Below are 12,684 nucleotides of genomic sequence, written 5' to 3'. Positions count from 1 at the left end.
ATAACAGTTTCAAAAACAAATTCAATCCGATAACACGATCGGAGAACTTAAGAAACAACATGAACAACATGTGCACCCGAAAAAACGAAACCCTAAGAACAAATAGGGCGGGTGCTGGGTCTCCCAATTGGAGCTAGAAGAAAAGGAATTTACGGTAAGTAAACAAAATTCCCTTCTTCTTTTTCGCTCCTAATTGGGAGACCCAGACAGTGGGACGTCCAAAAGCAGTCCCTGGGTGGGTAAAAAGATACCACATGAACGGGCTGTCAGACAGCCTCCTCCTACAGGTGGGCCACCGCCGCCTGAAGGACCTGTCTACCTAGGCTGGCATCTGCCGAAGCGTAGGTATGCACTTGATAGTGTTTGGTAAACGTGTGCAGACTCGACCAGGTAGCCGCCTGGCACACTTGCTGAGCCGTAGCCTGATGCCGTAATGCCCAGGACGCACCCATGGCTCTGGTAGAATGGGCCTTCAGTCCAGATGGAATCGGAAGCCCAGCAGAACGGTATGTGTGAAGAATTGGTTCCTTGATCCACCGCGCCAGGGTGGATTTGGAAGCTTGCGATCCCTTATGCTGACCAGCGACTAGGACAAAGAGCGCATCCGAACGGCGTAGAGCCGCCGTGCGAGAAATGTAAATCCTGAGTGCTCTCACCAGGTCCAACAGATGTAAACCCTTTTCAAATTGGTGAACTGGATGCGGACACAAAGATGGTAAAGTGATATCCTGATTGAGATGAAAGGAAGAAACCACCTTGGGAGAAAACTCTGGAATTGGACGCAGTACTACCTTGTCTTGGTGAAACACCAGGAAGGGAGATTTGCAAGATAACGCCGCTAGCTCGGACACTCTTCGAAGAGACGTGACCGCCACAAGAAAAACTACCTTTTGTGAAAGCCGAGAAAGGGGAACCTCTTTCAAAGGCTCGAAAGGCGGCTTCTGGAGAGCAATGAGAACCTTGTTCAGATCCCAGGGTTCCAATGGCCGTCTGTAAGGAGGAACGATATGACAAACTCCTTGGAGAAACGTGCGTACTTTAGAAAGCTGTGCCAAGCGCTTCTGAAAGAATACGGATAGCGCGGAGACTTGACCCTTAAGAGAGCTAAGCGACAAACCTTTTTCCAACCCAGACTGCAGGAAGGAAAGAAAAATTGGCAATGCAAATGGCCAGGGAGAAAACCCTTGAGCCAAGCACCACGCTAAGAATATCTTCCACGTTCTGTGATAGATCTTAGCTGAGGATGGTTTTCTAGCCTGTCTCATTGTGGCAACAACCTCCTGAGATAAACCTGAGGCCGCTAGGATCCAGGACTCAATGGCCACACAGTCAGGTTCAGGGCCGCAGAATTCAGATGGAAAAACGGCCCTTGAGACAGCAAATCTGGACGGTCTGGTAGAGTCCACGGTTGGCCTACCGTGAGATGCCACAGATCCGGGTACCACGACCTTCTTGGCCAATCTGGAGCGACGAGTATGGCTCGATGGCAGTCGGACCTGATTTTCCGGAGAACTCTGGGTAACAATGCTAGAGGTGGGAACACATAGGGGAGTCGGAATTGCGACCAATCCTGAACCAAGGCGTCTGCCGCCAGTGCTCGGTGATCGTGAGACCGTGCCATGAAAACTGGGACCTTGTTGTTGTGCCGTGACGCCATCAGATCGACGTCCGGCGTCCCCCAGCGGCAACAGATCTGCTGAAACACGTCCGGGTGAAGGGACCATTCTCCTGCGTCCATGCCCTGGCGACTGAGAAAGTCTGCTTCCCAGTTTTCCACGCCTGGGATGTGAACTGCGGATATGGTGGACGCTCTGCTTTCCACCCACGTCAAAATCCGTTGGACTTCTTGAAAAGCTTGGCGACTGCGTGTTCCCCCTTGGTGGTTGATGTAAGCCACCGCCGTAGAATTGTCCGACTGAATCCGAATCTGCTTGCCTTCCAGCCATTGTTGGAAGGCTCGCAGGGCAAGATAGATTGCTCTGATTTCCAGAACATTGATCTGCAGGGTGGACTCTTCCAGAGTCCACATCCCCTGAGCCCTGTGGTGGAGATACACCGCTCCCCACCCTGATAGGCTCGCATCCGTCGTGACCACTGCCCAGGACGGGGGAAGGAACGACTTTCCCTGTGACAATGAGGTGGGGAGAAGCCACCAACGGAGAGAGTCCTTGGCAGTCTGAGAGAGGGAGACAGTCCTGTCGAGGGACGTCGATTTCCCGTCCCATTGGCGTAGAATGTCCCATTGTAGAGGGCGCAGATGAAACTGCGCGAACGGGACTGCCTCCATTGCTGCTACCATCTTTCCTAGGAAATGCATGAGGCGCCTCAGTGAGTGCGACTGGCTCTGAAGGAGAGATTGCACTCCAGTCCGTAGCGAGCACTGCTTGTCCAGTGGAAGCTTCACTATCGCTGATAGAGTATGAAACTCCATGCCAAGATAAGTCAGAGATTGGGTCGGGGTCAGATGAGACTTTGGAAAGTTGATAATCCACCCGAAACTCTGGAGAGTGTCTAGTGCCACCTTCAGACTGTGTTGGCATGCCTCTTGAGAGGGTGCCTTTATAAGCAGGTCGTCTAGATACGGGATGACCGAGTGACCCTGCGAGTGCAGAACAGCTACTACTGCTGCCATGACCTTGGTGAAGACCCGGGGGGCTGTTGCCAGACCGAAAGGTAACGCTACGAACTGTAGGTGTTCGTCGTGTATGACGAAGCGTAGGAAACGCTGATGCTCTGGTGCGATCGGCACGTGGAGATACGCATCCTTGATATCTATTGATGCTAGAAAATCTCCTTGAGACATTGAGGCTATGACGGAGCGTAGGGATTCCATCCGGAACCTGCTGACTTTTACGTGTCTGTTGAGCAACTTTAGATCCAGGACGGGCCGATACGATCCGTCCTTTTTTGGGACCACAAACAGATTGGAGTAAAAACCGTGACCTTGTTCCTGAAGCGGGACGGAGGTCACCACTCCTTCCGCCTTTAGAGCGGCCACCGCCTGCAACAGAGCATCGGCTCGGTCTGGTGGTGGAGAAGTTCTGAAGAAACGAGTTGGCGGACGAGAACTGAACTCTATCCTGTACCCGTGAGACAGAATATCCCTCACCCAACGGTCTTTGACGTGTGACAGCCAGATGTCGCCAAAGTGGGAAAGCCTCCCACCGACCGCGGGTGTGGGAATCGGAGACCGCAAGTCAGGAGGACGCCGTCTTGGCAACGGTTCCTCCGGCTGTCCTTTTTGGGCGTGACTGAGACCTCCAAGAATCTGAGCGTCTCTGGTCCTTTTGAGTCTTTTTTGACGAGGCGAATTGGGACCTGCCCGGTCCTCGAAAGGACCGATAACCAGACTGACCCTTCCTCTGTTGGGGTCTGTTTTGTCTGTGTTGCGGTAAGGATGAGTCCTTACCCTTGGAGTGTTTGATGATTTCATCCAAACGCTCTCCAAACAATCGGTCACGAGAAAAAGGCAAATTGGTTAAGCACTTCTTGGAATGAGAATCTGCTTTCCAATGTCTCAACCACAGGGCCCTACGCAAAACAACGGAGTTGGCTGACGCCACTGCCGTGCGGCTTGTAGCGTCAAGAACAGCATTAATCGCGTACGACGCGAATGCCGCCATTTGCGAGGTCAATGGTGCTACCTGCGGGGCACATGCACGTGTGACGGAGTCAACTCGCGCAAGCCCGGCTGAGATAGCTTGGAGTGCCCATACGGCCGCAAAAGAAGGCGCTAATGACGCTCCAATCGCTTCATAGATGGATTTCAGCCAGAGCTCCATCTGCCTGTCAGTGGCATCTTTAAGTGCCGCTCCATCTTCAACTGCAACCAAGGATCTAGCTGCAAGCCTGGAAATTGGAGGATCCACTTTTGGACACTGGGTCCAACCCTTGACCACCTCAGGGGGAAAAGGATAGCGTGTATCTTTAAGCCGTTTAGGAAAACGCCTTTCAGGATAAGCGTGGGGTTTCTGGATTGCGTCTCTAAAGTCAGCGTGGTCCAGAAAAGTGCTTAAAGTACGCTTAGGGTATCTGAAATGGATTCTCTCGTGCTGCGAAGCTGACTCCTCCACAAGAGGAGCTGGTGGGGAAATATTTAACATCTTATTGATGTTAAATATAAGATCATTAACTATGGCGTCACCATCTGGTGTATCTAGATTGAGAGCGGTCCCAGGATCAGAATCCTGATCAGTTACGTCCGCCTCATCACCCATAGATTCATCTCGCTGGGATCCTGACCATTGAGATGAATGTGAAGGCCCGTCATAGCGAGCCCGCTTAGGCTGCCCGGGGCCATCGTCCGAGTCAGAGTCTTCACCCTGAGGTGTATATGCCCGTCCCGGAGCTTGGAGCTGAGGGGGACCAGGGGGCAATGATTGCACAGTGTCCGTGGCCTGAAGTACAGGCCTAGCTCGCAATGTGTCAAGAATTTGTGACATAGTGAGAGACATTCTGTCAGCAAAAGCTGCAAACTCAGTTCCTGTCACCTGGACAGCATTCACAGGTGGTACACCCTGGGTCACGTCCAGCAGAGGTCCCGACTGTGCAAGCGCCGCAGGGGCCGAGCACTGCACACAATGGGGGTCCGTGGAGCCTGCCGGTAGAAAAGTCCCACAAGCGGTGCAGGAGGCATATAATGTCTGTGCCTTGGCACCCTTGCGTTTTACGGACGACATGTTGCTGGCTCTCTGCAATGTGAGAGAGTCTATAGCCAAAGGGCGACCAGCGCTATGTAATACAAAGTATTTGTAGAAACAAAATACTAAGAATAATACTGGCACAAGAGGGGGTGAGCCCTGAGGGCTGCTTACCGCCCGCTGAATAGCGGGTAAGAGGCTGCAGATTCCTTGTCTGGGTCTCCCCGGCTCCCCTCTGCAGCTCAGCGTGTCAGCAGGAATGGCTGCCGGCGTCTGTGGAGAGGGGCGGTCCGTGGGAGTTCCCAAACAAAAGTGCGGGAAACAGTGTCCCCTCTGTGCCGATTGTGAGGGCTGGAGTATGTAAAAACGACTCCAGCCCTCAGCGCTGATGCCCTGGCCAGCGTCCCGCCCCTCTCCTGACTGGCAGGTCTGGGGGCGGGAACGAACGGAAGCAGGCCGCAAAAGCCGGGGACTCGAGTTATCAGCGCGGCCGCCGTAAAAGCGCGGGCCGCGCTGAAGTCCCCGGCGCACCACAAGTGTCAGCCGCGCCGCAGTCCCAGCGGCCGGCATGACCGTTCCTAGACGTGGCCAGCGTCCCGCCCCTCTCCTGACTGGCAGGTCCGGGGGCGGGAACGAACGGAAGCAGGCCGCAAAAGCCGGGGACTCGAGTTATCAGCGCGGCCGCCGTAAAAGCGCGGGCCGCGCTGAAGTCCCCGGCGCACCACAAGTGCCAGCCGCGCCGCAGTCCCAGCGGCCGGCGCGACCTATTCCTAGAAGTGTGCCTGCTTCAGCGAAGCTGAATGAGGCCTGGCACAAGCGCCGTAGCGCTGCTGTCCCCCGGCGCACTACAACACCCAGCATGCTGCGGTGTGAGCGCCAAATGCACGGGGACACAGAGTACCTTGAGGAAGCAGGGCCATGTCCCTGATGTACTCCGCTCCATCCAGCATCTTCTCCAGGGGCTGTAGATGGAGCACGGTCTCAGTGCCTGGAGACCGGTAAATCCCACTTCACCCAGAGCCCTGTAAAAAGGGATGGGGAAGGAATCAGCATGTGGGCTCCTGCCGCCGTACCCGCAATGGGTACCTCAACCTTACAAACACCTCCGACATACAGTGGGGTGAGAAGGGAGCATGCTGGGGACACTATATGTGTCCTCTTTTCTTCCATCCGACATAGTCAGCAGCTGCTGCTGACTAAAAACAATGGAGCTATGCGTGCGTGTCTGACCTCCTTGCGCACAAAGCTAAAACTGAGGAATCTGTACTCCTACGGGAGGGTGTATAGCCAGAAGGGGAGGGGCCTTACACTTTTAAGTGTAGTTCTTTGTGCGGCCTCCAGAGGGCAGTAGCTATACACCCACTGTCTGGGTCTCCCAATTAGGAGCGAAAAAGAAACATTGACATAAGTTTCTTCAGACAAGGTGACAGTTCATTACAAAGTTAAAACAATTTAAGAACAGAGACCATGGTTGTGACAGGCACTACCATGTCATACCCCTATCCAGAGGCGTATATGTATACATATCTATGTAGACATGGGAGCATGCAATAGTTGTATTAATTCAATTAAACCACAATGGTGTATAATCAGAAATCAAATCAGTAACATAAAATAAATAAAAAATAAATCTTTATTTTTATATAGCGCTAACATATTCCGCAGCGCTTTACATACATCAGGAACACTGTCCCCATTGGGGCTCACAATCTAAAATCCCTATCTGTATGTTTTTTGAAGTGTGGGAGGAAACCGGAGTACCCGGAGGAAACCCACACAAACACGGGGAGAACATACAAACTCATTGCAGATGTTGTCCTTGGTGGGATTTGAACCCAGGACCACAGCGCTGCAAGGCTGCAGTGCTAACCACTGAGCCACCGTGCCGCCAACATAAGAGTAGTACCGCTGATATATATTGCAAGTTGCCTGAGAGTCATTATGGGAAAGTCCCAAAAGGATAGGGAGAAAGGTAGGAAGCCAGAGGTGATACCTCTGAAGGGGTGACTGCAGAAGTCTCAAATACAAGCCTCAGACCAGCCCAACGTGCGTTTCAAATAACGATTTTCTTATCTTCTTCAGGGGAATGACATGGTACTGCCTGTCACAACAATGGTCTCTGTTCTTAAATTGTTTTAACTTTGTAATGAACTGTCACCTTGTCTGAATAAACTTATGTCAATGTTTTTGCACTATAAAAGCTTTCTGGTCTCCTCTCGTACTACAGCACTTTAGTCTGCCCCCAGCCGGGCTGATCACAGTGTGCATGCGCAGGATTACACTGGTGGCCTCTGTGTGAATGACACACCATGCACAAGGGGCATGCCAGGAGGACGGTGATCTCGCAAGATGGAGGAGGCGCCAGTGACACCCATCGGACCAGACCGCCCCCTAAGTAAGTATTATAAAGGTGTTTTTTAATGTTTTACAGAGTGGTCTCCACTCTTATATAACAGCTTACTGGTGGTGGCCGCAGCTCCTAAGGGAAAAACCTAGTTACAGGTTCTTTACTTTCTTTGGAAGCAGGAAACACTATTTACTATGCATTAATAAAGGGGTTTTCAGGGGTCTATTATCGCCTACAGCGCTGACATCGTGTTGAGGACAATCAGTGAGCTCATCAGCAAACTTGGGCAAAGTTGTTGAGCTCCATAACTAGCTCCTGCTCTGTCGACAGTGTCAGTGCTGCCGAAAACAAAAGTCACCTGGAACAGCGGCACAGACTCCGCACTGGACCCCCGGAAAAGTAGGTATTTCTTAATCCAAACTACAACTCCTTTAATTTTTAGAACAAACACTTTGGTGCATTATTACAGTTATTAGGGGGCACAAACAAACATTCTTATTATTAGCTATTAAGTGACATTTATGGCATAACTATTTCTAAGGGAACACAGAGGACTTCACTACTTTACTTGTTGTCGCACTCTGCAGCCCTCTTCTGTATTATAGTTTGGCCGCACCAGTTAAAAATCCGGAATGATGTGGAAGAAATCCTCCCACCACCAAATATACTCATCATTCAACTAAATAACTGTACCCTTCCCAAAAAATATTCCTGCTGGTTGTCACTGTTTTTGGGTGCATTGCTCCTGCCACCACATGAGGTGTGATGCTGGGGCATTGTGGAATTAGGGTGAGGCGGGTGATGGAAGCATGTAGTCACTCATTCCTAGTTGTGCTTCTTGCAGCCAGCCATGTAATGATATGTTAACCCTTGTGTTTGAAGGTCCGCAGTGGAGTTTTCATCCTCCCTGCCTTTGCTTTGTGCTATTTACCCAACTGATAGAGTTTACAGCGGTACAATCCAGGGGAGCGGGTGCTGCTAGTGAGGAAATTATTATGGGGGGGAGCGGTGTGGCGACCACAACCTGGGGAGCTCTGTCTGCGGTAGAACTGGGAGGCGCGATTATCTGGTTGATGTTTTATGGTGTTGGCTCGCTCGTCGTCAGCAATGCTTTCATCTGGGCAGCTGTTCATTCTCATCGGCTGTTGGAATAAAAGATCTGATTAGTGCTGTCCCGGATATGCTACATTACTCATCTTATCAATACAAAAACTCTGCCTACAGGGAAAAAGCAAAAGGTTTAAAACCTTTTTATGACCAATATGAAGAGTTAGAGAGAAAGCAGAGGCAGAGAGCGAGAAAGAGATCGAGCAAGCCGAGCGGGGAAGAGATCGAGTAGTAATATAGCAAAATACCAGAGGTAGTCCACAGTAATCACAACAAATTAGCTGGACCAGTTACGGAGCTTTAGAAAAAAAGAGAATTTTGTTTACTTACCGTAAATTCTTTTTCTTATAGTTCCGACATGGGAGACCCAGACCATGGGTGTATAGCTTCTGCCTCCGGAGGACACACAAAGTACTACACTAAAAGTGTAGCTCCTCCCTCCGAGCATATACACCCCCTGGATGACAAATCTAACCAGTTTAGTGCAAAAGATGAAGGAGGACATCCACCCATAAGTAGAGATAGAGTAAAACCCGGAATAACCGGAACCTCTGTCTACAACAACAGCCGGTGAAAACACACGGAACAAGAACTGCCAACAGGCAACAGGGAGGGTGCTGGGTCTCCCATGTCGGAACTATAAGAAAAAGAATTTACGGTAAGTAAACAAAATTCTCTTTTTCTTCATCGTTCCTTATGGGAGACCCAGACCATGGGACGTCTCAAAGCAGTCCATGGGTGGGAAATAAACAGAACTGAGAAGTAGGCAAAACCTAACTTCACAAATGGGCGACAGCCGCCTGAAGGATGCGTCTGCCCAAGCTCGCATCTGCCGAAGCATGAGCATGCACTTGGTAGTGCTTCAAAAAGGTGTGCAGACTAGACCAAGTGGAAGCCTGACAAACCTGCTGAGCCGTAGCCTGGTGCCTGAAAGCCCAGGAGGCACAGACAGCTCTGGTCGAGTGCGCCTTAATCCCTGGCGGTGGGGGCACCTGAGAACATTGGTAGGCATCGGATATGGCCGACCTAATCCAACGAGCTAGGGTCGGTTTAGAAGCCGAAAGACCCTTGCGCTGACCCGTGGTTAGCACAAAAAGAGAGGTGCACCGCCTAAGAGCGGCGGTGCGTGACACATAGATTCGGAGCGCCCGCACCAAATCCAAAGTATGCAACGCTTTCTCAAAGCGATGCACAGGGGCCGGACAAAGGGAAGGCAATGAAATGTCCTGGTTAAGGTGGAAAGGAGACACCACCTTAGGGAGAAAGTCTGGAGTCGGACGAAGAACCACCTTGTCTTGGTGAAAAACCAAAAAAGGTGACTCCGAAGAGAGCGCAGCCAAATCAGAGACTCTCCTGAGAGAAGTTATGGCCACCAGAAAGACCACTTTCTGTGAAAGTCGAAACAAAGAAACTTCCCTAAGAGGCTCAAAGGGGGGTTTCTGTAAGGCCGTGAGGACCGGATTAAGGTCCCAGGGATCCAAAGGCCGCCGGTAAGGAGGAATGATGTGAGATGCGCCCTGAATGAAGGTGCGCACCTGGGCCAGTCGGGCGATACGCCGCTGAAACAATACCGACAGAGCCGAGACCTGTCCCTTGAGGGAATTGAGGGATAGTCCTAGCTGCAGACCGGACTGTAGAAAGGACAGGATGGTCGGCAAAGAAAACGGCCAAGGAGCATGGCCGGAAGAGCGACACCAGGACAGGAAAATCCTCCAAGTCCTGTGGTAAATCCTGGCCGAGGAAGACTTCCGAGCCTGAGTCATAGTGGAGATGACCTCGGAAGGAATGCCTGAAGCCGTCAGGATCCAGGACTCAAGAGCCACGCCGTCAATCTGAGAGCCGCAGAATTCTGGCGGAAAAACGGACCTTGAGAGAGAAGGTCTGGGCGGTCCGGGAGATGCCACGGCATTTCTACGGACAGACGGAGCAGGTCTGGGTACCAAGCTCGCCTGGGCCAGTCTGGAGCAATGATTATAACCCGACGGCCCTCCATTCTGATCTTGCGCAGGACTCTGGGCAAGAGAGCTAGAGGGGGAAACACGTAGGCCAGACGGAACTGGGACCAATCTTGAACCAGCGCGTCCGCTGCCAAGGCCTGAGGATCGTGGGAGCGAGCCACGTAAACCGGGACCTTGTTGTTGTGCCGGGATGCCATTAGATCCACTTCCGGAGTGCCCCACTTGTGGCAGATTGACCGGAACACTGCCGGATGCAGGGCCCACTCGCCGCTGTCCACGGTTTGACGGCTGAGATAATCTGCCTCCCAGTTTTCTACGCCTGGGATGTGGACTGCGGATATGGTGGACTTGGAGTCCTCCGTCCACTGAAGGATGCGTTGAACCTCCAACATCGCCAGGCGGCTGCGAGTCCCGCCCTGGTGATTGATGTAGGCAACTGCTGTCGCGTTGTCCGACTGGACTCGAATGTGCTTGCCCGCCAACAGGTGGTGAAAGGCTACGAGAGCTAGAAGTACAGCCCTGATTTCCAGCACATTGATCGAGAGGGCTGATTGGGACGGAGTCCAAGTGCCCTGTGCTCGGTGGTGAAGAAATACTGCTCCCCAGCCGGAGAGACTGGCGTCCGTGGTGAGGATCACCCAGGACGGAGTCAGGAAGGAGCGTCCCTGAGACAGAGAGAGGGGCCGAAGCCACCACTGAAGAGAGCTCCTGGTCTGTGGCGACAGAGCCACTAGCCTGTGCAAGGAAGAGGTCCGCTTGTCCCAAAAGCGGAGAATGTCCAGCTGCAGAGGACGCAGATGGAACTGGGCAAAGGGAACCGCTTCCATTGACGCCACCATCTGACCCAGCACCTGCATGAGGTGCCTGATGGAATGACGGCGGGGCTTCAACAGAGAACGCACCGCCAGATGAAGGGACTGCTGTTTGACTAAGGGCAGCTTCACAAGTGCCGGCAGAGTCTCGAATTGCATCCCTAGGTACGTAAGTTCCTGGGTCGGGGTCAGAGTGGACTTGGCCAGATTGACAAGCCACCCGAATTGAACAAGCGTGGCGAGAGTGAGCGAGACACTCCGCTGACAGTCTGCACTGGATGAGGCCTTGACTAGAAGGTCGTCCAGGTAGGGGATAACTGCCAACCCCTGGAGATGCAGAACCGCAACCACTGCTGCCATGACCTTGGTGAACACACGAGGGGCCGTGGCTAACCCGAAGGGGAGAGCCACGAATTGGAAATGTTCCTCTCCGATTGCAAAGCATAGCCAACGCTGGTGTGAAACTGCAATTGGCACATGCAGATAAGCATCTCTGATGTCGATGGATGCTAGAAAATCTCCTTGGGTCATTGAGGCAATGACCGATCGCAGAGATTCCATGCGAAAGTGCCGCACCTGAACATGCTTGTTGAGAAGCTTGAGATCCAGGATGGGCCGGAAGGAACCGTCCTTCTTGGGGACTAGGAAGAGGTTTGAGTAGAAACCTCTGAACCGTTCCCGGGCGGGAACCGGAACAATTACTCCGTTGGCCTGCAAGGATGCCACGGCCTGTGAGAAGGCGGCGGCCTTGGAGCAGGGGGGAGTGGACAGAAAAAATCTGTTTGGCGGGCTGGAAGAAAATTCTATCCTGTAGCCGTGGGAGATGATATCCCGCACCCACTGATCGGAGACGTGTTGAAACCACACGTCGCCAAAGTGGGAGAGCCTGCCACCGACCAAGGACGTTGCTGGCGCAGCCAGATAGTCAAGAGGAGGCTGCCTTAGTGGCAGCGGCTCCTCCGTTCTTCTGAGGACGCGGCTTCGCGCGCCAGCTTGGTTTTCGATCCTTGGCTGAGTTAGTGGACGAAGCTGAGGGCTTAGAGGATGACCAGTTAGAGGAACGAAAGGAACGAAACCTCGACTGGTTCCTGCCCTGGACAGGTTTCCTGGTTTTAGTTTGTGGCAAGGAAGTACTCTTCCCGCCAGTAGCTTCCTTAATAATTTCATCCAGTTGTTCACCGAACAGCCAGGACCCAGCAAAGGGGAGCCCAGCAAGATACTTCTTGGAAGAAGCGTCTGCTTTCCACTCTCGAAGCCACAAGATCCTGCGGATAGCGAGGGAATTAGCGGAAGCCACCGCCGTGCGGTGAGAAGCCTCCAGAATGGCAGACATGGCATAGGATGAAAAAGCCGAAGCCTGGGAAGTTAAGGCAACCATCTCGGGTATAGAGTCCCTGGCGAGGGAATGTATCTCCGCCAGAGAAGCAGAGACTGCCTTAAGAGCCCACACTGCTGCAAAGGACGGGGAGAACGAGGCTCCTGCCGCCTCATATACAGATTTGGCCAGAAGGTCAACCTGGCGGTCAGTGGGATCCTTAAGAGAGGTGCCATCGGCCACAGATACGACTGTCCGGGCTGAGATTCTAGACACCGGAGGGTCTACCTTTGGAGAGTGAGCCCACTCCTTGACCACTTCTGGTGGAAAGGGAAAACGGTCATCAGAACTACGCTTTGGGAAGCGTTTGTCAGGACAGGTCCTGGGCTTGGTAACAGTGGCCTGAAAACTGGAGTGGTTAAAAAACATACTCCTTGCTCTCTTAGGTGAGGTAAACTGGTGTTTTTCTACCAGAGAGGCTTGTTCCTCTGACACTGGTGGATTG

General features: G+C 52.4%; 1 protein-coding gene across 1 annotated transcript in view; it reads right to left on the bottom strand.

Annotated features, from left to right (window-relative positions):
• The window catches only part of MAP4K5 (mitogen-activated protein kinase kinase kinase kinase 5), a 116,810-nt gene that overhangs the window by 43,294 nt on the left and 60,832 nt on the right, over positions 1-12,684 (bottom strand). The window contains exon 17 of the mRNA XM_075330241.1: positions 7,919-8,129. Coding sequence (XP_075186356.1) covers positions 7,919-8,129 — 211 coding nt within the window. The remainder of the gene's footprint in view (positions 1-7,918; positions 8,130-12,684) is intronic.

This window comes from Anomaloglossus baeobatrachus, chromosome 12 (assembly GCF_048569485.1).
Source record: "Anomaloglossus baeobatrachus isolate aAnoBae1 chromosome 12, aAnoBae1.hap1, whole genome shotgun sequence".
NCBI classification, from domain to species: Eukaryota; Metazoa; Chordata; class Amphibia; order Anura; family Aromobatidae; genus Anomaloglossus; species Anomaloglossus baeobatrachus.
This window is presented reverse-complemented; position numbering and strand designations above follow the sequence as displayed.